The 23,847-nt window shown below is 50.6% G+C and overlaps 7 protein-coding genes across 7 annotated transcripts; 4 read left to right on the top strand and 3 right to left on the bottom strand.

Annotated features, from left to right (window-relative positions):
- Positions 1 to 2,119: 2,119 nt before the first annotated feature.
- KRP23_7516 (uncharacterized protein) lies at positions 2,120 to 3,820 on the top strand (the record flags this gene model as incomplete). The annotated part of the gene is made up of 1 exon (XM_067892844.1): positions 2,120 to 3,820. The coding sequence occupies one exon, from the start codon at positions 2,120 to 2,122 to the stop codon at positions 3,818 to 3,820; it is 1,701 nt and encodes a 566-aa protein (XP_067744684.1).
- A 2,082-nt stretch (positions 3,821 to 5,902) lies between these two features.
- KRP23_7515 (Multicopper oxidase LPR1-like protein 1) lies at positions 5,903 to 8,611 on the bottom strand (the record flags this gene model as incomplete). Its single annotated transcript, XM_067892843.1, has 1 exon — positions 5,903 to 8,611. One exon carries the CDS (start codon positions 8,609 to 8,611, stop codon positions 5,903 to 5,905), a length of 2,709 nt encoding a protein of 902 aa, XP_067744683.1.
- Positions 8,612 to 9,433: 822 nt separating this feature from the next.
- On the top strand, positions 9,434 to 11,881 carry KRP23_7514 (uncharacterized protein; the record flags this gene model as incomplete). The annotated part of the gene is made up of 1 exon (XM_067892840.1): positions 9,434 to 11,881. One exon carries the CDS (start codon positions 9,434 to 9,436, stop codon positions 11,879 to 11,881), a length of 2,448 nt encoding a protein of 815 aa, XP_067744682.1.
- Positions 11,882 to 12,024: 143 nt separating this feature from the next.
- Positions 12,025 to 12,450, top strand: KRP23_7513 (uncharacterized protein; the record flags this gene model as incomplete). The annotated part of the gene is made up of 2 exons (XM_067892839.1): positions 12,025 to 12,259; positions 12,323 to 12,450. 2 exons carry the CDS (start codon positions 12,025 to 12,027, stop codon positions 12,448 to 12,450), a joined length of 363 nt encoding a protein of 120 aa, XP_067744681.1.
- Positions 12,451 to 15,674: 3,224 nt separating this feature from the next.
- On the bottom strand, positions 15,675 to 17,160 carry KRP23_7512 (Ultraviolet-B receptor UVR8; the record flags this gene model as incomplete). Its single annotated transcript, XM_067892838.1, has 10 exons — positions 15,675 to 15,867; positions 15,939 to 16,008; positions 16,084 to 16,125; positions 16,183 to 16,255; positions 16,316 to 16,521; positions 16,584 to 16,640; positions 16,704 to 16,752; positions 16,812 to 16,878; positions 16,947 to 17,100; positions 17,157 to 17,160. The coding sequence occupies 10 exons, from the start codon at positions 17,158 to 17,160 to the stop codon at positions 15,675 to 15,677; spliced, it is 915 nt and encodes a 304-aa protein (XP_067744680.1).
- Positions 17,161 to 18,588: 1,428 nt separating this feature from the next.
- Positions 18,589 to 20,275, bottom strand: KRP23_7511 (Dynactin subunit 4; the record flags this gene model as incomplete). Its single annotated transcript, XM_067892837.1, has 3 exons — positions 18,589 to 18,750; positions 18,828 to 18,989; positions 19,076 to 20,275. The coding sequence occupies 3 exons, from the start codon at positions 20,273 to 20,275 to the stop codon at positions 18,589 to 18,591; spliced, it is 1,524 nt and encodes a 507-aa protein (XP_067744679.1).
- Positions 20,276 to 20,615: 340 nt separating this feature from the next.
- Positions 20,616 to 23,596, top strand: KRP23_7510 (Mitotic spindle assembly checkpoint protein MAD1; the record flags this gene model as incomplete). The annotated part of the gene is made up of 11 exons (XM_067892836.1): positions 20,616 to 20,720; positions 20,820 to 20,952; positions 21,024 to 21,103; positions 21,173 to 21,502; positions 21,613 to 21,672; positions 21,736 to 21,927; positions 21,990 to 22,106; positions 22,172 to 22,247; positions 22,312 to 23,048; positions 23,131 to 23,223; positions 23,291 to 23,596. The coding sequence occupies 11 exons, from the start codon at positions 20,616 to 20,618 to the stop codon at positions 23,594 to 23,596; spliced, it is 2,229 nt and encodes a 742-aa protein (XP_067744678.1).
- Positions 23,597 to 23,847: the final 251 nt, after the last annotated feature.

Here is a 23,847-nt window from a genome sequence, read left to right as displayed (position 1 = left end):
GTGAGCATAAGCTACCATCGGATCGACGGGCCAGGGATCCTCGGCGTTGGCTTCAACTTGCAACTGCGACGAGCTCAAATCAAAGGATATAGGATTGTTCCGGAAGCAATACGAGGAAGTATATTTGACCATTGCCATGCTACGAGTGGCTGTTGTCGAACAGTATGTCGTGCGGGCTCAAGGGCTATGGATGACGCCGACGATGATATAGCCACAGTAGCCATCAAAACCAGCATTGCACGAGCGATGGCAAGCGTTCGGAACAACTCACACGACTCTCCGACAGCAACCACGAACCGATCGTCGTTGCAATACCGAGCTCCCAGTTTGTTGAAATGCCACGCTCGAAATGACCCCTTTGGAACTGCGCGTCCGTTATCAACCAAAACCACAATGAATTACCAACATACTTCCAGCTTTGACATCGGTGCGTTGCTCGATTTACTCAGTCCACCCGACCATGAACACGATGAAAACCTTCAGTCCATTTGTAGTATCGAGCGCAAGAAGGAAGGCAACCGTCTACTGCGTGGACGACGATAGCGGGGAAATGGCAGGTGATTCGCCGCCACGAAGTCGCTGATGGCAATGTGGATATGTGGGGGTCTGTCACCTGCTGTTAGAAGCGCGACGCTGCCTACAACTAGTGACACCGCACAAGATCTCGCAAGACCTGGTAGCTCCAGTACGGATTATTACTTACTGGCGTCTGGTGGAATGTCTACGTCACGCATTACTGGTTTGTCACTTTGTCGTTCCCCAGTACAATACCCATGGCGTCTACGACTTCGGGACGATGCTGGTACCACCACCATCGGAGACAACGTCAGCTAGCTGCTCCGAGAACAGCTATTTTCTCGAGTACTACTTCTACTACGGGAGCATATTGTTGGTCACGGCATTATCGTGCTCGGAATCGTGTTTGTGATCACTTCGATCCGGTCACTGGGGGCTATCATTTCCGCTGCGGTGGACGTTTGGCTGTTGTTGTTCTTGTTCGTCCTCCCACGCGAGTGGTTGTAAAGCAACGCATGTCAATGGAGTCATCTTAGAAGTGTAGACTATCACATGAATTGTTGACTACCGGTATTTATTTTAACCCATTATTGTCCTATAGGTACGTAGCCTACAGAGTCCGAAAGGGCTAATGCCTGAGCCGCCTATCGTCATGCAACCCTCCCCGCCTCCAGATAGGCACATGGCGACACTAGTAAACTTTTCTGCTTACGTCTTGTCTTGAAACAAACTTGAACGGTGCTCACTCTCATCATGCAGGTCGCATGACGTGACATCCGTTGAGCAGCTCTCGAGTCGGCGCAGCATTCGCCTCGAGCCTTACGTCCGCACTGGGAGATCCGCCAACAAAAGCATTTTTGGATGTGGCGGGTAGCTCTTCAGTAGCGAACAACGGGCTGTCGGGACTCCTTCAGCGATCTTCCTCCTCCTCCTCCTCCTCACCTCCGTGGAGGACGGCGCTTGCGCGCTGGAGCTTGGAGAATGGACGAGTGCGCTTGACGGATCGAAATGAAAAGTGAGAGCTTGCTGGAGCAGCGAAGCCTCGGGGCGTACCGAGCAACCCCTTCGAGAACACCTTCGAATTGGCTGCGAATGCTGGATTCGTGACAACTATATTGAAGTGCGTACCGCCAACGGAGCCAATTGCGTAGGTGCTGTACAATATGACTGGTAGTGCAGAGCTGTAGGTTAGACTCAAGAGAACTGCACGGGCAGACCACCCCATGTCTGGATTAGGCAGCAGGGTCAGCTCCCCTCATTAGTGCTTTGTACTCTGCTAAGCAGACGAAAGTTCATCGGATTTCTGCCCCTCTGACATCGGGGAGTTTGGGGTTAAAGCAGCGTTTCAACGGTTGAATTTTGTGAGTCTTGAGATTGGGTTTCCACCAAACAACTGACTTGCTCAAAATTGGCTCGTTATTTTAGCTACATGGGGCCACGCATCATCCCAGTTCCCACTTGCTACGTCCGTTACCGACCTAATAAATAAAGCATTTGGTGCCTGCTGCTGCGGACCCAACACATTTTCCGACAACTCACTTGGGAACGCGGGGGCGGACTCATTCATCCAAGTGCGATGTCCCAGAAGGCGGGATCATCCGCCATGAACAAGGTCAGGGCCTTCAAGTCGGCTACGAGCGTCAGCCGGTATATCACATCGAGCTCAAGGAAGAAGTCGACCGTCTACTGCGTGGGTGAAGAAAGTGGGGGCCCGGCGAGGACTGTAAACCAACAGGCTCTTGAAGAGGAGGAGGATCTCAAGTTTTTCAACGCTAAGAGGATGCTGGTGGCTGTGTGGATGTGCGTGGGTCTTTTGCCCCTGCTCCTGCAAGCGAGAAGCTACCTGAAATTCGTGACACCACACAAGATATCGCAAGACCTGGTGGTTCCAGCCACTGCAGCTGAGCACACAGCAGACATGGAAACCCTTTGCCCTATGGAAGGGTTGGTGATTGCCGGTGCCTGGTGGAATGTCGGAATCACGCACTATTACGAAGAGGAGCAAGGCAGAGTTTGCCACTTTGTCGTTCCCCAGTACAATATCCATGGCGCCTATGTCTTAGGAACCGAGCTAACGTCACCGTCGGACACATCACCGGCTAGTTGCGCTGAGAACAGCTACTATCTCGAATACTACTTCTACCACGGGAGCATTGGTTACTACGCGTTCTACGAAGAGGCCATAGGGACGTTCTGCGCTAACGACAACATTGGTTACGTGCTTGTCCGCGGACTTGGAACCTACGACAGCAATGGCGCGAATTTGTCAAACGACATGGGAGATACTACGTATCGGCGTTCATACTGGTATGGCTTGTTTGGTTCCGTCTGGATCGTCTATCGATCGACAATGCTTCGGAGAAGCTACATCTCGTGCAAGCGATATGGACGTAGGTGCGATCATCTACAGGAGCCGATGCGATTCAAGGACGCCGTCGTCTATGTTCAAGAAAGCATGCGGCTTTCAGCTCACGGAGCTAGAAATTACCACCGCGCGATACTGTTGTATCTCCTAGTTGAAGGCTTGATGAGCGACCTCTTCATGCTGATAGCTCAAGACGGATTTTTCGCAAAGGTGCAGTACATTTCGCTCGGCTACAACCTGTCGGGCGTGCTGTCGATGCTGTTCGAGATGGTGGAGACTATGAATTGGATGGGAGAAAAGCTGCGCTGCTTTATTAAGCGGCTACTGTTCAACTACGAGACAGCTTTGCTCGGAGAACTCGCTTGCGCGGGCGCCATGCAGTATTACCTCACGGGCCTCAACAAATCCAGTCTCAAGGAGTCCAAGCCAGTCGCGGAGGCCGTGTCGTATTACGTGTGGAGTCTCGTTGGTCACGGCATTATCGTGCTCGGAATCGTGTTTGTGATCACTTCGATCCGGTCACTGGGGGCTATCATTTCCGTGAGGTGGATGTTTGGCTCCTTCTCGCCGTTTTTATCTCCATGTTGTGTTGACACAGCTCTGGGGCCGTTGAGCAAGATGATTTTGCTGGGCGGTTACGTGTGGGAAGACGGCAAGCTGTGCTACAGTGCCGATACGCTGAAATCGTTTGGAATGATGAAGGTGACAGAAGAAGACGGTGAGCACTTCCTCGTGCTTCACAAACTGCATTGGGTTGCTATCCCAAGAAGCGACCTGATAGTAATCGGCGAAGTTAATGGCCATACTGTGACGCGTTGCAGTGAGCGGCCTTGTAGCACAGGGATCGTAAGCATGCTTGGTAAAACGTTAGGAGGTGCTCTAGTTAGTTCTCCCACGCGGTCGGTCCCGAAGCAACGCGTGTCGATTGAACCATCATAGCGTGTTTCGTAAAGAATATTGCATTCATATTATTATGCACAGGAGTGGATCCTAATTTTGACGTTGGTGCCAACGCAAGATTGAGCAAAACACAATGTGCCATGCCAAATTGTATTGTTTCGTGTGTGACTTCTTCAGTACATGTATGTCCAGGCGTCCGTCAGGTTCAGATGTTTTGCATTTTGAATATACACTGACGAATTCATCACTTTCATACGCGCGGGGGGCGTCCTGCGTGATCGAGCGCTTTCTTTTGAACGATGGAGCTAGGTTCGGCCAGAAAAGCAGGCCCAGTCCTATCACCAAAGAGGCAGCCAAATGTGCACAACGTCAGAAACATTGCAAGAATCTTAAGACGGCCGACGAATGAAGTTTACGATGTAATTGTTGCACGGCGAACGCTGATGGTGGTGTGGCTGTGTGTGTGTGGGGGGGGGGGGGGGGGGGGCACTACTCCTACTATGACGAAGTTATTTGAAATTTGTGAGTCCCCCACAAGCTGACTGAAGAACTCGTGGTGCCAATTGGTGCAGGGAGGGAGACGGCGAATATTGCTGAGCTATGAAGGGCTATTCGTTGCTCAAGTGTGGTGGAATATCGCAGTAGCACATTATTATTCTGTGAAACACGGGCAAAATTGCCACTTCGTAGTGCCGCAGTATAATATCCATGGGTCGTATAACCTGGGAACAGAGAGGGTGACTCCAAGCTCGACATCCCCCGAGACCTGTGCTGGAGAAAGCTACTACTTTGAGCACTATTTCTATCATGAGAGCGTAGGGTATTATTCATTTTATGAAGAAGCGGAGGGAACCTACTGCGCGAACGACACGACCGCCTACCTTCGTGTGAGAGGGCTAGGAACACTGGACACCAATGGTGAAAGTTTAGCGCACGACAGAGGAAATTACGGTTGCAGAAGATCGTACTGGTACGGCGGCTTTGGGTTTTTCTGGATCGCGTACCGCAGCTATATCTTGTGCAAGCAGCATGGTAGAAGATGTGACTGCATGAATGAGAGTCTCCGACGCAAGAGTGCAATGGTATTGATCCAGGAAAGCAAGCGGCTTTCCGCGCACGGGACAACGAACTATCATCGCATTATCATGATGCACATGCTGCTTGAAGGAATGATGAGCGATCTTTTTTTGCTTATTGCACAGGATGTTCTTCTTTCCAGGACCCAATATACCTCGCTAGGCTACAACTTATCTGGAGTGCTATCAATGCTGTTCAAGATTCTTGAGAGCATGAACTGTTTTCGTGAGAATACTCGACTCCTATTCAAAAGGCTGCTGCTAAGTTACGAAACTTCGATGTTGGGGGAGTTTCTCAGCGCTGGATTGATGCAGCACTACCTCACATGGATTAATCGATCAAGTTTACGAGCGTCAAGACCAGCAGCTTTGGTTGTTTCGTATTACGTTTGGAGTTTAGTTGGTCACGCTGGAATTGTGTTTGGCCTCACAGCATTTGTCGTCTCGGTTCGAGTGATCTGGTCAACCCTTTATACGAAATGGTGTCATGGCACTTTCGAGGTGTTAACAGCACCATGCTGTGTGGACACGGCGTTGGGAATGTGCAGTAAATGACCATGCTGGGCGGCTACTCTTGGCAGCATGGCAACCTGTACTACAAGTTGGAAGCGCTAAAGTCATTTAGTATCTTGAAAATGGTGAAGGCTGACGGAGCAGAATATTTAGTACTCCGCAAGATTCACTGGTTAAGTGTCCCGAAAAACGTTCTGTTCGTTATCGGAAGCGTGGCAGGCTTCACTGTGGAGCCTTGCAGCGAGCGACCATGCACAGACCCTGTGACTGTGTTTGACTGACCATTAGGAGGCAATGTTGCACAAGCGAAATTGAATCGACCGCGCAGCATTCGTGTGGACAACAGAATAGCGCCTGGCTCCATGGCGAATGTACTGCCGACATCTCATAATGCGGCCACACGTTCACTATCATTACTACCGTCAAATACGAGCTGGACGTCCCTATCAACAGATTTATCGAACACCCCACTCCCTTAGGCACTACGACAGCAATTTTTTTTAAGTTCATGCACTTTTTGCGCTTATCCTACCTAATCCGAACCAGCGTAATGTATAAGCACCATGCTGCACGAAATAATGGCGACGCCAACAAAAAATGACATCACGAAATACTTGCCCTTGGGGTCAAAGCGGTACGCTCCTGGTAGTAGTTCCTTTGCAGCAATACACACCAGCATCCCCGCCACCACAGCATACAGGGAAGCCCGTAGCGCGTAGCTTATACCGCCCGACACAGCCGCCCATCCTGCAGCTGCTCCGAGTGGCTGAGCTACCCCACTGATCGCTGTCCACTTGAATGCCTGGAGCTTGCTACCCGTAGCGTAGTAGACGGGTGCTGCAATGGCCACACCCTCGGGCAAATTGTGCAAGATAATCCCAATTGAAAGAATTATACCCGTTTCCATCCCCTGTAGCGATGAAACGAAGAGTGCCAGGCCCTCAGGAAAGTTGTGAATGGCAATGGCAATACCAGTCATCATGCCAGCGCGTCGGTACTGTTCTTTTTGATGGTGTTCGGCAGCTAGTAATTTGACATCCTCATCGGAAGACGTCTCGAGCAAATTCAAATCGCTTCTGCGGTTCGACTCCATAACGCACGGCGACGTGTTAGTACCTACGACCGCAGTATCGCTCTCTTTCTCGTCCCAGTAGGACCCCTTCTTCTCCACCGTCATGTGAACGATGTACTCCACGGGAAGGATGCAAGCCATTCCTACAAAGAAGGCCCCCATGGTAGCGAGCCAAGCATTGCCTTGACAGGTACTTCCACATGTGCCCGAGCTTGCGGAAGTGGCCCCAGTTTCATATGCCTCCGGGTCTACAGTCCCACCTGTGGTGAAGGCTGCTCGGTAGAACGTGACAGCTTCCATCCACAGATCCGCGAAGGCGATGAAGACCATAACACCAGCCGAGAGCGCAAACGCAACAGAAAGTGACCGCGGGTTCCCGAGAAACATTAATTTGTCGACGGAGATCACGAGCACAGACAACGAAGTAGCAATGGCACCTAGGACGCTCATACCCATAGCAGAAATGATAACCTTGGTGGTAATCTCATTTGTGGGCGTGGTCGAGCCGTCATCGTTTGGTGCATCATCATCACCGTCTGTGAGCTGGAATAGGCTGAGCATGTTGTTCTCCTCGTGCTCCAGAATGTGACAGTGTGCCACGTACGGTTCCGAGGTATCGAAATTATACTCGGTAGCTCCACGCTCACTGCCTTCAATAAGGAACTCATCCGGGGTGCAAGCGACGTAGCAAATCTGGGTCACAGTAGTCGAAGCTCGATGCGATCCTGCGTTCGGGATCACCACCACGTCTTTGAGCGAGTTAGTGTCCACCTCGTCGTCACTTGCACCACATTGCGCGTTGACCACGTGCCAGTGGAACGGATGAGGGTCATCAGTCGGGTTCTGAAAGTGCCATTTCTCGACTTTGCCCTTTGTGCAATCTAGCGTGTTCTTGATGGTGGTGGAGTTGATTTCCATACCACGATAACGGATCAAACTCTTCGTCGGGCAGTTCGTGGACACGTCCATCTCACCAAGTAGAATCGATCGGTTTTTCCCACCCAATTCCTGATACAACTTCTTGAGATCCTTCCGCTGGATAAGGGTGGCTGGCAAGTCACGCGTCGTCATGTTTGGAGTTTTCAAATTCTCAGATACGCGGAACTCCATGACACGCCGGTCATAAGCCGTTGTGACATTGACTGTGGGGATATCTACCACTTCGTAGGTTGTTCCGTCTGCATCACTTGAGAAATCACAAAACAACTCCACTCGTTCGAAAGGGTAGATCACGAGCTGCGTTGGGGTATCTTCAGGCTCCTGGACAAAGCCGGAATCCTTGGCGATGAGCTTGCATTGACTTGAAAATGGAAGGGTAAGGTTGTAGTGGCGAGCATTAGCACCGTTCACGATCCGCAGACGAACCTGAGCAGGTGGAACTTCGACATAGGGCATGACAACGCCATTCACTGTATTCACAGCTCCGTACGACTCGGGCACCCAACGCGTGATGCCCGTCTGGCAGTTGTCGTCCGAGTACATGAGCGCGCCTGTTTCGTTGATAAGCCGATCGGCGATGAGAATGGGGATATCGGTCTCGACATCCACATTAACCTCCGCCTCCGTCTCAGCGTCTTGAACAAGGTAGACGCCCATGAGCCCTGCCCAAGCGTTCAGCCTCGTGAGGCCATTCGCGTGATCGTGGTAGAGCTTGGTGGAGGCAGACTGGTTGTTGAGGTACACGAACGTTTGCGACTGGTTATTGTAGATAGTTCGCAGCGGCAAGCCATCGTACTTGGCTGGCGACTCCAGCCCATGAACGTGAACGACAGTCGGTACACCACAGTAGGGATAGCAATGGGACTCTGCGATGATGATGCTGGTCTCCACATAGTCGTCTAGTAGATGGGGCGTTGGCAGCTCGTTGTACCAAGTCACCGAAATGGGGACTCCGCGAGCAACCTTGATCGTCGGGCCTGGAAACGTTGGCGTGGCGCTCTTGAGCGCGTAGCCGTAGATGTCCCCCGCGACAGAGCCGTCTTCCGTCCAATTATGAGGAGCGCGACCAATCTGCATGTCGATATGGCCGCCTTCCGTCATGTCAATCACGTCAGGGACTACAAGTTTGCTGGTGTAGGCATCCCATTCACCTTTCAAGTTTGCCAGTGCAAGAGCGCAAGGACTTCTTGACGCCAACGTGAGCAGTAGCGCCGCAGTGAACGCCTTCATGCTGGCTGAGAGTCTCTGGGCTCCGGCGCAGATCGAGAAATGGTAAGGGCTTTAGAACCCCATCGTTGAGCACTTATGCCATCATCGGGATGGACCAATTGAGCCTCAGCGGCGATGGCACTGCGAATGAGGCGGCAAGAGGCACGCTGCAGAAGACTAGAGCGTTGTGCATCGACCCAATCACTGACTATGGAGTCGGTCTCCGCTGACCTTATTCTCCAAGTATTTTGCTGTCACGCCCACACACCGAACCTTGCCACTGAACAGCGAAGTGTCGATGCCAACGACTCGGTGCCCACAGTGACTTCTTGATGCCAGCCAGCTGAATCGATTGACAAGAAAGGTTGGACGCGCTGCCATAATTAGTCGATGCGCGTTTTGCACCGATGCAAATAACGAGACGTGAAGACCAACGCGGAGGTTGCCTTCCCGACCACGTAATGCCCACGTGAGCCGCGAAAATAGCTAACCGCCTCATTGAAGATACGAGAAAGGTCTTAGGCTTCACAGCGTCGTCCATCACTGCCGAAATAGCGTTCCGTTCTTCACCACCTTCGGCTGAGATGCAGCACGGGCTTGCCAAGACACCTCCTAAATTTACTCCACCCGATAAGGCTGGCGCACGCACCTCAGTTCTCTCACCCTGGGCTGATAGATTTGCTGAGGTGAGGCTCAATCGCAACCGCTGCGCCACCGCCTTTTAAATAGCGCTCACGAGGTGGTTGCCTTCTCTCACAGCTTTTGCCCTTCGTCACAACCCAACAAGTCGACCGAGCGACCAGCGTTAACAGCCCGGAGGGCTGAGAGCAAGCGACGGTCATCATGTCCGAGTCGGAGCCCAAGAGCCCGCGAGGGACGACGAAGGAGAAGCGCAAGAAGCAATCCTCCGCCACTGTTGCAGTCGTCAACACCCCAAACGAAGAGCCCCCGGCCTACTCGGGAGAGCAGCATTCGTTCGGTCGAGGTGGTGAAGTTAATACTGACAAGGTGCACCGCCGGTCATCCAGCGTGCACAACCACCACCAAGAATCGCCAGGCGAGAGTGACATCAAGCCTCAGGACAAAGAGTTCGACTTTGTGTCACCTCGGCAGAATACCAAGAACGGGACGCGCTACGACGCTATCGCTGTGCTGGTCGTGATGTCGTTTAAGGTGCTGGTAGCTCCGATCATCTTGATCGCGATCTGCGTCAACTCGCCGTACATTCAGTCACCGTACGTTTTCCGAGCTGCAAGCGAGAGCTATCTGGGCTACGAGAAGCTCGACGCTGAAGTCACGTACGAGTGCCCTGGCTGCGGGGTCTCTTGTCAGCGTGCAGTGCTGCAACTCGTGCAATTTCATCGCGACCCCATGATGGGAAAACCGGCGTACGGCAGCTTGCGCACCAACACGTTTGAGGACTACAATGAAACATTGAGCGCCGCAGGTAAAGCTCTGATTGAGGAGCTCGATAGCAGTAATGCGGTCTGCGGTGACGGAACTTCGGAATGGGACGACTCGCTTACGTTCATCTCGGCCTCTCCGAAGTTGATTGTGAAAGCAGTCAACGTTCTTGGGCTCCCGGTATCCAACGACATGATCGCAGAAGTCACCGCTGCTGCAGCCGGAAGTTGCAACTCGCGCTGGACGATAGAAGCTCGACTAAAGACGTTCATGTTCCAGCCCATTCCTCACATCAACGAATTTTCATCCATTCTGGCAGCAGACCTAACGATTTTCCCGGAATCGTTTGACTGCCGTGAGAAGGTGGAGTACGATACGGACACCAAGCTCACGCGTGCATTCGTATCCGAGGGCCTAGATCAGACAAGAAACGCCCCGACAACGTTGCGGTTGTTCCCGTACAACTTCCCATGTGTCATCAACACTGTTGGAAGAACAGTGGCACCAGTTAGCGATGTGTCTTCAACCTCAGTCATTGTCCAGCCGATGCTTCGTGGATATTATGGCGGTTGCTTTGTGCACCTCGTAAACACGTCTGGTATCTACATCGACGAAGAGTGCGATATCAGTTCGCTGTGGATCGATTACGGTTTGATGCTACAAGCCCCCGATGACATCCCGCTATGCAGCACGGAAGGTGTCTGTGTTCATAACTACTACAACTCTCAATGGGAATGGGCCTCGACGGAATCGGGCGTCAACATTATCCTGAGTCACAACACAATCAGGGCGCGGTACGCTGATAAGGTCGAGATGAGTGTGCTTCCTGGTATTGTGGTCATGCAGATTCTCGTGATGAGTATGCTGAGCATGTACCAAGTCATGAGCCAGAAGCAGTCCGTGTTGTTGAGCCAGATCTGGGCTTACCGTTGCCAAAATGGTCGCATGCAAGCCATGTACCTGCTCCAAATCGCGTACCACCTGTACCGCGAATCCGACACGTATTATTTGGCGCTCGGCACGGGAACAATGTCCGTGGAGTGCGTGTGGAACCTCACCTTCTGTGTGATGGCATTCTCATACAGTTTCGTGAACATTGTGAAAAGCCGCACGGGTGAGCAGCAGCTAGACCGTCACTTTCGTCTCTCGTGGGAAATGGTACTTCTTATCGTGACGGCCATAGTCGCCAACATGCTCATTTCGATCCGCTACACCAGTCTCAGCTATATCTTCGACCTCAACTCCAAGACGCTTCTCAGGTCGACGACCGAGGGTGCAGATGTTTGCAAGCTTACGGACTCGTGTATCGTGTTCAGCATTAACATCGCCTTGGTCATTGCTGCGTTTGCTATGGCTGTGTGGGGAGTGACTGCCACTGTCGCTTACGTCCTCAGAACTCGCAACGATCCTCACCCCATTGCGGATTTAATGGCCTGGTTCATCTCATGGAAAGTTGCGTTCCAGATCACAATCCGCCCGCCACCCAAGGCCAAGACGAAGGCGCTCAGTCATGGCGCTTCAATAGTTAACCTGACCGATGCAACATCGTTCGAATGCTACTGCATTGGCGAACACTTCCGGTTCATGTTCAATGACTGTGAAGACATTTCGCACGTGAAGAAGAACAACCTTCGTGTTCCAACATCTGAGGCTGTTCTCCTGTCCGGTTTTGTGTACCGCGGCAAGTATCTTTACCGAGCCGACGATATCATCTTGATTCTCTTCACTCGATTCGCTCCAAATTTCATCCTCAGGACATTCAACGTGCTGATCGTGCGCTGGGATGTGAACCCGGCGACATACGCCGTCTCGCGTCCTACAGTTTGTTTGTGGACTGAAGTAGGCACAGACTGGCGGAACAAGACCAAGCCGTTCCCATCGGCTTAGTACGATGGGCCCACAGCAACTCCAAACGAATAATATACTAACTTTCATATGACCCAAGTTGAAGTTGCAATGACCATCACTCTTGTTTGCACCTGTCTACCATTCCGCATTCTCCAAGTTGCTAGCTAGGGAGCAAGTGCCCAATGGAAGACGTTGCTGCGACTCGAGTGGAGCTGGACGAAGGCGCGGTGCGGCCTCCTCGTTACAATGTCCCAGCACCGGACGGGGCAGCAGCCTTCGCGACTGGCGCTGCCTCTCGTCGCGATCTCCCGTCGAGTCGCGGAGGATCAAGAAGTTCAACCTCCACGGAGCTCGAATCTAGATCGTCGTTCCTCATCGTTGCGGTGGCGGAGAACCGTGCGCGTGAAATCGGTGATGGTGGTTGGTGTTAAGAGCTCTCAGGTGAGTTGGGTCTGACTGCTTCTATGTATGACCCCTCAGGAATTTGTGCGATCGACTTGGTGTCGCCCTACGAGTTGCTGCTGTGGACCGTGATCGACTCGCATTCTTATGTGGACACAATGTCGCTGCTTCAAGCGTATCAGGTGACCAGATGTGTGCTGTATTAAAAAATTGGAGCTTAGATCTGACACGAATCAGCCTGTGGAAATTCTCGTGGTGGAGTCGTCCAAGTCTCGCAAAATCAACGACGAGATCTCACAGCGATTTTCGGGATCGAACTGCCGAGTTGTACCGCTTGCACGAAAATATTTCGAGTACGTAAGTCAAAATGTGCGTCACTTGTTATTGACGAGTTGCTTTGGACCTCCCAGTCAGACAAAGGGAGCTGGAGATATTAAACGCGTGATGACCAACAACGTTGACATCAATATCGGAAGGGTACACACTTCTTCAGCTTTTGTTTATTTGCTTTCGTTCCTCAACTAACGAGGCACATGCAACCACAGAACTACGTCGCCATGGCCTCCGTGGCGTGCGTAATGAAATACATCGAGTACATTCAGGGCGTTTACATCGCCGAGAAAACAATGAAGGTAATCTTGCAACGATGATTTACTTGCAGAGGCTGGGTCGTGCACTAAGTAATGAACAGGTTGTTCTCAGCCCATCAACGCGGAAACTACTGATGGACCAGGCCACTATTTCTGCGCTGGAGCTGGTTCAGGGCACCAGAGGAAGAAACGATAGCCAGGTATGAACTACAATACCGTAATGTGTTAACTCGCAAGAGAACTCATAAGCTTGCTTATTTCAGTCGCTTTGCAAAATGCTAAACAACACACAAACCTCGGCTGGGAATCGGCTCCTGCGATCAACGGTAGCAATGCAATAACTGAAGGAAACGATTTTCCTATCTTACCAAACCTGTTTTGAATGTTAGATGCTGCAGCCGACGTGTCATTTGAAAACCATGTACGGTAGCGATGCTATCTCAACTAATACTCAGTCTGACTTAGGGCACATATTCATTTATGCTTCAGACAAGCGCGTCATGAAATTGTTGGCATTTTTCTCGACAATCCTGCGTGGTTTTTCGATGTCATGGACGTACTGCGTGATTTCACCGATCTGGATCGTCTACTGGTTAGTTCGCCGCACGGCTTCTTTTTCGATGATGACCACCGTAAAGATGTATGATTGATTTCTTCACGCTTGTCAAAGAGCCAACTAGTTTTTGTGCCCAAAGTTATCACTCCTCGCGTTTCAAGAATCGCGATAGGCAGTGTGATTGCGCTCAAGCACACGTTGGAATACCTGCCAAAATTGGTGGCATGCTTAGAAACATCATCTGCGAAGCTGGATCGCCCCTGCCCACTGCTTGTCTCGATTATTCAAAGGTACACCAACATATTCGTGAGCAGTCACTCAATTCCTGGCTAACCTTACTTACGCACACAGCTTGCGCGATGAACAGTTCGCAGGGATAAAAGCAGATATTGAACGAGTTGTGAATGACAGGTACCATGCTACTCTCTGGGTAATACCGCTTATTTATTGACGCACGTCTATCGATCAGAGTGAAGGTTTGCCGTTCAGCTGCGCAGAAGCGGATTCAAGAATGTTTTGCTGTCCGAGCGGGTGTCGACGGCATGCTTGATGTTGCTCGACGGACATACCTTGATACGATCGAGAAGATTCATGAAGTCGTACACACATACAAAGAAAATCTCGGAATTCCCATTCGGCTCAATTACACGTAAGCAACATTGGGAAGGTTGTCTAATTGAATTAGAATTTGCGACTAACGAACCTGTTGCTGACAGGGCACGAAGAGGATATCATTTAGCCGTCCCCGTTAACTCCAAAGATTTGCCTGCAAGTTTCATCGAAAGGGTGACAACAAAAAGCGGTACTGGAAGTGCTTGCAACTCGGGAGAAATGAAACGAAGTTTCTGACCAGCACTGTGTGATGGTTGGCCGTAGTGATCTGCTGTTCGACCAAGGCCTTGGTCTCACTCAATCTGAGACTCAATGAAGCGCTAGCCGCGGTATACAAGTTATCGAACGATGTTATCCAACAACTCCTCGACAAAATCCGCCCTCGAGCGTCAACCATGCATGCAATGGTTGAAAGCGTCGCGCTTCTCGATATGCTCCTTAGGTGCAGCCTAACTTTTTGCTTCTGCCAACGAATTGTGGATGATTCTAATCGCTGATAATTGTTCAGCTTCGTGAATGTTGTCGCTCTGTCGCCACCAAATCAGCCATGCAAGACGCATATCAATTATTCAACTTGGCGGAATATTCCCTAACGATGATGTATTTAATTTTGTAGTCACCAAACCGACAATTACTGAGCATGGAAACCTGGTTATCAAAAAGGGTCGTCATCCCCTTGTTGAGCGACTTATGAAAGACCATTCCTACATTCCCAGCGACTCGGTGCGTACCGCTTTTTTTTCACGAACTTAATCTTCGGCTCATCAGACTAATTATCCATAATAGTTTTTTGATCCATTGAGCACTTTCCATAGTATGAGCTCATGTGTAAAATACCTATCATATGTCTGTGAGCTAAGTATGTGTATCCGTGCGTAGTTGTTACAGGCCCGAACTGCGCGGGCAAGTCGACGTACCTGCGAGCAACAGCCCTTATCACAATCATGGCTCAAATGGGGTGCTATGTCCCAGCTTCCGAGGCAGCCATTCCAATTCGAGATCGAATTTGCACGAGATTCGGGACATCGGACGACATGGAGGAAAATGCAAGCTCTTTTGCTGTTGAGATGACTGAGACGGCATTCATTTTGGAAACGTGCACCTCGAGATCGTTGGTGTTGATCGATGAACTGGGACGAGGAACAGCCAATGACGAAGGCGCTGCAATTGCGTGGAGCATTGCCGAAGAAATGATTCAAAGGGGGTCGTACACTTGTTTCGCGACCCATTACCACCAACTAAACCGTCTTGCACACCTCTACCCTCGCTGTAGGAACTATCACATGGGGACAGGGTCAAACTCGGTGTGCCATTCTTGTTATTACTGGAGAAGACTTTCCTACTTAACCTGTCGTTTTGTTTCAGAATTCTGTGCACTTTCGCTACGTATTGAAAGACGGACCCTTTCCGGCCACGGGCATGTACGGGATCAAAACAGCAGCGTTGAGTGGTTTACCGGCAGCAGTTATCACTGAAGCAGAACGCATCTACGAAAAGCTGCGAGATATTCGTGAGACCGCTGAGAACTCAACGGATCGAGCCTCGGCAGCCGATACCACTAGGATCAACAGAAGCCTGCTTCACCACTTGTACGTGCTTCGGTACGCAGTCCTAGATAATTCAGGTATGACTCATTTTGCCATCAAGCAAGAAAAGAAATTCGATGAGATGTTTACAAGCTCGTCCTTTTCAGGTCTTCGGCGCCAGCTTCAGCATCTACGAAACAGATTTCTAGCTCCGACAACCTCGAGCGAGAGAATTTCGCAGAGTTCATCATAACTCTTCGTCTGCGAATACACAATTCTTCGAACTGACGAAACAATCGCAGTGTCTGCTCAGCGTGTCCCCCATTGTATATCGTAACTCTAAACAGTGTTGAATGTGGCAGTGGTGAGCACATCCAACACAGACCGTATCGAGCTGGCATGGGCCACACCGGTATACAATACGAAAACTGTCGGATGTCAAGCTTTCATACTCCGGTAATGAGCGGCACATACTCTGAGCTGCTCCCAAAATTCAGTGTGGTTAGCGAGTGGGTACCACTTCCCAAAAAATCCATGCATATCTGCGTATCTTACCTGCAGTCCCTCCAAATGGTCGAGGTTTCTCTCGCTCGATTGCTACAGGTTACGTGCATTAGTGTTTAATCGAACTCAACGTGACGACTTGCAGCCTACCTCGATCACCCCAAATAAATGTCCGTCCTCTTCCTGCACGCGCGCTGATCAGCGACAACTCCGGCAAATCAATCTGCAAAATTGCACCGTTGAGTCAGGCGTGAGCTTTAAACGTTACGATCTCTACCCTTACCTTGACGGGATACAAAATGGAGGTGCTGGATGCATCTGGGTCGGGCACATCGTAGTCACCATGAATTCCTTGGCCCCACAACCAAAGCTGTTTTGAGGCAGAAATCGCCAACGAATGTCTTTGTCCAGCATCAATAAATCGAATTGTTTCGTGCCGGATTTCATCTACAGATCCAGGAATTAATGCATCCCATGTGTCGCGATGGCCTAGAGATATGGTTACACCTCAGTACAACGAAAACAATGCTTCAACAGGTATAGTAGCGTACCGAGCTGCCCATAACTACCAGCTCCCCATGACCAAACACATACACCTTGAGGCATTTCTATCTCGTAAAGAGACAAGATCAGTCGTTGGCCATTTCAACATGCCTACGCTGTTGGCGTACCTGAGGTTGCCAAATTGTGGGCCCCTCCAGCGACCACAGTGATAACTTTCTGCACTACCTTGTTAGTTTCCCCAACTTTGTAAAATACCACACACAGAACTAACCCACCCGCCCACGAAAAAAATTAACTCGCGTTGGTTTTAGCCTGTTTAACTCGTCGTTGTGCCCGAGCCGTCTGTCACGGAAGGTGTTAGCTTATCAGATGCACACTCAGTGCTATGGAGACAGAATACCAATGCGTACCCATTCTTTCCAAGTCCCCACGAGTACACTTGTCGATTGAAGAATGTTTCTCCTGCCATAACTACCGAGTGCTCATCGCCAGCCGAAATGTGCACCACATTTAGGCCATCTAGACTAGTAATTCTCGTGGGGGATAAACGAGGATTGATATCACCTAAGGAAAGCAGTTAGGGAAATTATTCATATGACAATATACCGACAAACACATACCCATTCCCAATTTTCCGCTGCTACCGTCACCAAAAGCATAGACACCATCTAGCTCTGTGAGGACTAACACGTGATGTAAGCCAGCGCTCACACCAGTTACTCGCATCGAGTTAAAGATCTTCAAGACACGAGGAACAGCGGATGATGCTGCATCCCCATGCCCCAGCACACCGTAATCGCCTCGACCCCACGAAAGAACTGGCAGTGTCATGGTTAGATTTTCCTCGTGACAAACACCTCATGTAGATAAAGCATAGGTTCCGTACGGTGGTTTACGGCTGCAGCATTCATAGTAACCTCCAACTTGGCATGTGTTGAAACCATTTGAAGAGAATTCAGGCGACCACGAGCCATTCTCTCGATAGAAGTAAGCCGCCCCCGGTTCTGCCGATCTTCTTTGGAAGTTGGTCGCTGGACTGAGTCAACGGTTGGCAAGACTATATGAACGTGTATTAGTTCCAGATATTGAGTACTTCAAGAAGAGAAGGTGATGACGAACCGACAAGGGCGAACGATGCAAATCCACTGGCGGCAATAATTTGTACACAACCCCCAATCTCTGCTTGTCCCGTTTCCACTTTGGCTGGTACTGATCTGCCAGCGTTCGCAAGGTTGACAACCCCAAGAGCACCGTAACTGTTGTCACCGCTTGAAAATACAGCAGCAGATTCTGTTTAAAGCCACGAAGTTAATATCAATGTTTTAAAAATGCCAGGTTGTACAACGCCTACCACTTAGCATCAGCGTGTGATACTTGCCCGACGCAACCTACGACGTAAAAATGATCAGTATGCGATTAACAGCAGACACTACAATGACCAGTAGACGCACACCAACAAATTTGGTATCACGTTCTATAGTCCAAATCCGCTCTTTGGAGTCGTGAACGCGAATTTTCTCCTTTATGGATGGTGTCAACGTTGGGTTGGTCGTAATGATTGAATCCTCCGCATATAGACACTGGCGCTCTGCGTTCCCCCAAGTATATTGCTGCCACTGGTCTCGCGGTCCTACAATTGCAGTGTTGACATCTCCAATTCGCCATTCTTGCTTCCGATAAAGAAGGCAGTCCATGCAAAAACAGCCAGTCTGGCCGACAACATGGCGAATTTCCTGCTCAAGAAAAATGGATTCAGGGCTGCTTAGCAGAGCCTCCCATGTAATCAAAACACGGGGAATCTCTTACGCGTGCCGCTATAGCCCTCTGCGCAGCCACCTTTTTCTCAGACGAGAATTCTCGGCAACAATTGTCGATCTCGCTCTGATCACGGATCCGGCGCTTCAAAACTGCGTGGAATCCGTTGAGATCCGCTGGCAGCTCCATTTTCAAAATGAAAAGACGCGGTTATTCCGAACGCAGCAAACATCAGCAACCATCTATATAACTTGCATTTACTAGCGATTCGTTGTTGAGAATACTTCCCACCAGGATTCAATCCCCAATTTTTATTATCGGGGCAGTGATCACCACAGGAACACTCAGAAGCGAGTTCTCGATAACTTCATTCGCGTCTTCATCAAACTTCTCCGTGTCCATGATGAATCGGGCAGATAGAGTTGAAATCGGAATTGTAGTGGCAGCGTTGACGGAGAGCTAATGAAACATAGAAGCAGTAGCGATAACAAATCAGTATCAATAGTCGCCCACAGAAGCAAACCAGCTCCGCTTACTGGAAGTTTGATCTTAATAAGGTTTCGGGTGGCTTGAAGCAGCATCGTGTTGTGTTCATCACCGTTAGCACCGAATGGCGGCTCATCGTCGATGAAAGCATCCGCAAGATTCGGGTCTTCGTACGGACCGACAATAATCGGAGTCAAATCTTGGAAATCAACCTGAGCAACACACACATTCGTTAGTTTGCAATCAGAAAACTCAACGAGGTCAACTATGAATTACGTGCGCACGCGCATAACCGTACATATCCGTTCTCATTCGAGTCCTCGGAAGCTGTTGGGGTAGAGTGGAATGTAATGCGAATAGCATCATCGAGAGGATTTTCCACAAGTAGAATACATTCAACGCCACCGCCTTCTCCAACACGGTAGGGCAGCCGCTGGAACGTGACGACAGGCACGTATTGGGCCGCCAAGTTGGCCTTCTTAAACCACGAAGCAGAGACAGGCAGTGAGCTATCACCGCTCATAGGACTGATCTGTGGTTTCACAAGAATGCCAGCAGTGCCACGCTCAATCGATTCCACACAACGCCACGTGCGTTTCACCCGCAGAAGCGGGCGAGACGGAAAGAGTTGATCCGCTTCACGCGCCTGATCTAGCGGGTTCAGCAGTCGTTGATGCAAAGTCGACACCTCCCCCATGTCACACTTCTGTGAGAGATTTCTTAGCACTTCACGAGTCTTCTCCGGCGACTCTTCCCCATAGGAAGTCCCTTGCTTCGACAGCGCCGCAAGCTGCATACTCAACTCCGGCCACTGGTGTTCACGTCTCTGCTCCATCAGCCACCTCTCCTTCTCCTCCACCTTTGCCAGTGCCTGATCGTACTTCCATCCTCCCATCTCCGCCATCCTCTGCAGCCTGAACTTCTTCATCTGGTGTTCTCGTTGCAGTTCCTTCATTGAGTCTGCGAGCAGCTGCAGAGAGCTGCTGCGTCCGAAAGGAGCCCCAGAAGACGCCGACAGAACTCCAGCAGCTCCCCCATTGGCGGGTGAGCTCGACAACGTCGAGTAGTGCGAGTGCAAAGCCTGGAAAATGTCTTCATGCGCCGCCTGCCGCTCCCTCGTGATGGCGGTCATGACGAGCGCGTCCGGGTCGTCGTCCGCGAGCCCCACGCTCAGCGATTCCCAGCGACAGTGCGCGCACAGGAAGAAAAAGCGCTGCTCGTTCTCGTGGAAGGCCGTGGACAGCGCGTTCTCGCACGTGGGGCAGCTGAAGCAGCGGCTCGAGCGGTTCTGATACATGCTGGCCTCCTTCGAAGGCAGGTTCACCAGCAGGTTCCCGCAGTAATACGACTCGAACTCCTCCACGCTGCAGCCGGGCAGGCGACACACGAGCTTCTCGCATGTTTCGCTGTAGAAGAGCGAGCTCACGGGTGCCAGGTGCCCGCATTTGCACGCGTAGCGCACGCACACGTCGTCCACGACGTCGCCCTCAGAGGTCATCGTCAAAACTTGAGGTGTGGGCGTATCAATTGGGTGGGCGTTATGTTTTGTAAAATGACACAATTGAAGGCAAGTATAGGAGGGAATTGTCTGAAGCAGTATTATATAAGCTGCTCGAACTACTGACGAGCACCACTGACGGAGATATGGCTACGACATAGTCTGTGAATAAAATAGTTGGAGCTAATGTGTAGCTTGCTTTATCGATGCATGAAGCAGGAAGTAGCACTTCGACGCTGTGAATGGTAAGCTTGGTACCCAAATTCAATTTATACTGGTTGGTGTGGTACACATCAGCTGCACAAAAAGCGCCAAAACGAAACTCGATCACTCGGGGTCGATGGCTGAGGGCAAGCGGAAGGCGCTGTCTTCGTCGTTCCTGTGCTCTCCGATCCCCAAGGATCCGTCGCAAGTATTCTACGTAGACGACAACAGCTCGGTGCAGGTATAAGTTACTCTCAAACCGCGTTCTCACGGCCACCACAGTGGCATTCTAGCGCTAAAAAGGTGCCGGCAAGTCTGACTTTTGTTTTCCCATGCGCAGTCCAAAGGCGGATCAAGCGATAGTTTCCTGGACGAGATGAGCACACCGTCAAAGATGAACAACAGCTTCTCACCCGAGTACGTACGACAGCTGCAGGAGCGCGTACGAGTGCTGGAGAAAGAGCGGAGAGACGGTGCGGACGGTGGGCATCGCACAGACTGTAGGCTGGGAGCTAACAGAGCGAGAACTGTTGTAATTTCACAGCCAAACAGGTGGAAGAAAGTGAGAGTGCGAGGAAGAACAAGCGCCAGCGACTCGAGATCGAGAGCATCGCAGTGTCCAAGGTGAGACTATAGCATTCTTTTGAGTGCTGGCGGCTTTATTCTGACTGATAATTGGTCTCTGTGATGTAGAATGAGGAGCTGAAGCGGGAGGTGGAGATGCTGCAGATACAGATGGAGACCAACTCACAGCGCCACCAGATCGAGCTCAAGGAGAGAGACGTGCAGCTGGACCAGCTGCGACGTCAGCTAAAGTATGCTGTGACTGAAGAGGAGGAGACACTGAAGGAGCTGAAGACTGTCACGAATAATCACTCGGCTGAGAAACTTCTGCTGGAGAAGAGGGTGGTGGAACTGGAGGCGCAGCTAGAGCTGGTCGAGAGCAAGCTGAACGAGTGGAAGGAAAATGCCTTTGAGTCAAGCAGCCAACTGCGTACGCTGACGAGACAGTCTGCGATGAAGGTGAGCGCGATAAAATACTGGCCTTTGTTTGTTCGAAATGAGGTTTAAGTTGCTGGAGCAGCGACTTACTCTTGTCATGGGGTTCTGCATTCTATCCGAAATAATGGCAGATCCAGCTCCTCAAGGACGAGCTTGAAGCCGCCCAAGACTCGTCGTCGATTTCTTCTCAGGTTAGTCCTACGCAATACAGGTTGCTGTGTATTCGTGTATTTATTCGTTTTGATGTTCCTCAGAGCGAGGACAATATCCTTGAATCAAAGATTCGTTTGTTAGAATCTCAATTGAAGGAAAAGAGCATGAAGGCAGAACATGCGGAGGCCAGCTTACTTGGCGCGCAGGAGACGCTGGAAAATGCGCGTGAGGTTCGGGAGTTGAATGAGCAAATCATGCAGCTCCAGTCAACAGAGCGCAAACTGAAGGCTGAGGTAAGAGTGAAACTGTAGTGTTTGGGTGACAAGGATTTTAACGCATGTGTTTTGCTTTGCAGTTGGTGGACTTGATCGAGGTATCCAGATCATCTTCTATCCTCCAGGAAAAACTGTACCAGACGACCCAAAAGTTGAAACAAAGTGAAGAGCGCAACGGCCAATCTGTCAAACGCATTGTAAGTCGTTTAATGAGTAGGTGCTCGCTGACTCCCCGCAATGTCTAACGCCATTTGATCTTTAGGAGAGTGCAATGCTTGTGGAGGAGGCGCACAAACAGTTCTACGACTTCTTTGAGCCAATTGTGAAAGAGGCAAAGAGTAAATAAAGCGTGCATGCGGGGTATATTGAGCTTTCTAACATAGTGTTTCTACTTTTCTGCAGGTGGAGTGTCATTAGAAGATCTGAAGGATCGACCGGCAGCAGCGGCTATCGAGCTGTACAAAGCTCGCCAGAACGCCTTCGAGATTCTTTTCGAGCAAAAGAGCAACGTGGAAATTCAACGTCGGCGACTGGAGAAGCAATGCGAGAAGCTTCAAAGCGACCTGATCACGTCTGGTAACAACTGCGCAAAGCTTGAGATGCAGCTATCCGAAATTCAGGAGAAGACGAACGGTGTCAATGATGTGGTCACGCACCTGCGCAAGGTAAACACAGAACTGGTAGAGATTCTGGAAACGTACGGCAAAGACCTCGACGACCAAGAGGCAAGCGAGCTCTCAGCAAAGCGTGTAGCTCTTCTGGAGTCATCCCTGAAGCAATCACAAGAGTTGATCAAGGGGATGGAGTCCACCCAAAAAGTCATGGCAACACCCGCTGCTGTCAAGAAGTATGAAGCTCGCATCGAGCGCTTGGAGAAGGTTCTGGCCGATGCAAAACAGGAGTGTGGAAATCTGACGAAGCATCTTGAAAAGGCAGAAATGGAGCTGGCAATCTATGAGAAGCGTCTCGGCAGAGGAGAGTTTAACGTCGAAACAACTAAAATCGTGCATCTGGCTGTGAATCCAACGCGCGAGCTGCTCCAAAGCAAGGCTAAATCGAGCGACGTCGAGAAGCTGCGCCAAGAGAACGAGGCACTGAGAGCTAGGCTTGACAAGCTCACTGGAGGTGAAGACACAGAGGTAAGCTTTGCCGGTGCAAGATGGTGCAAACCTTTGCGATGGATCTATAATGCGAAATGCTGACGAAATGATGGCTGTTTAGGTCCCAAGTATCCATGCCGAAGACAAGCTTACAACAACAACTTCATACGAGACTGTGGAGGGTCTCAAGAAACTAAACCAGCGCTTAAAGCAGGTATGCAAATTCTCTGCTTCACTAGCTGCTGCACGAATCAGCCTTTAACTTTTGCTGATGCGTGCAGGTGTTTAGTGACCAAATTCGGCAATACCGAGAGGCCGTATTTTTGCTGACAGGCTACAAGGTGGATCTGAAAAAGAGCAACGGGATGGAGCTGCTTCGGCTACGTTCCGTCTACGCGGACCACGAGGACGACGAGCTGCTGGTGCGCATGGAGGCCAACGGGTCGCTGGAGTTGCTAGACAGCGAGTTCTGCTCGCAGATCAACCAGCGCGTGTTCGCGTACCTGACGACATGTCGGTCGTTCCCGGCCTTCCTGTCCACGCTCACGCTGCACCTCTTCGAAAAGCAGACCTTCCAGGGCAATTAGTACTGTAGGTGGTGTGCGCACAAGACATTTGCACAAAATGCTCAATAAACTCGGCTTGAAATTAATAGTGTCATTGCAAATCGCTCTCGAGGCTCGCACCTGTGTTGCAGACTGCAACTTGCACTGACGTACTTAGCAGGACACATATCTGCCAAAAAGGTAAACACGTGATGGGATGTCAACGTCCTCATCGTCAAAAGTCAACGTCTGGAATACCTTGAACAATATATAACTCTAACAACCGATACTAT

Source organism: Phytophthora ramorum, assembly GCF_020800215.1.
Source record: "Phytophthora ramorum isolate Pr-102 chromosome Unknown Phyram_PR-102_s0006, whole genome shotgun sequence".
NCBI lineage: Eukaryota > Oomycota > Peronosporomycetes > Peronosporales > Peronosporaceae > Phytophthora > Phytophthora ramorum.
Note: the sequence above shows the minus strand (reverse complement) of the source record. Positions and strands in the feature narration are given on the sequence as shown.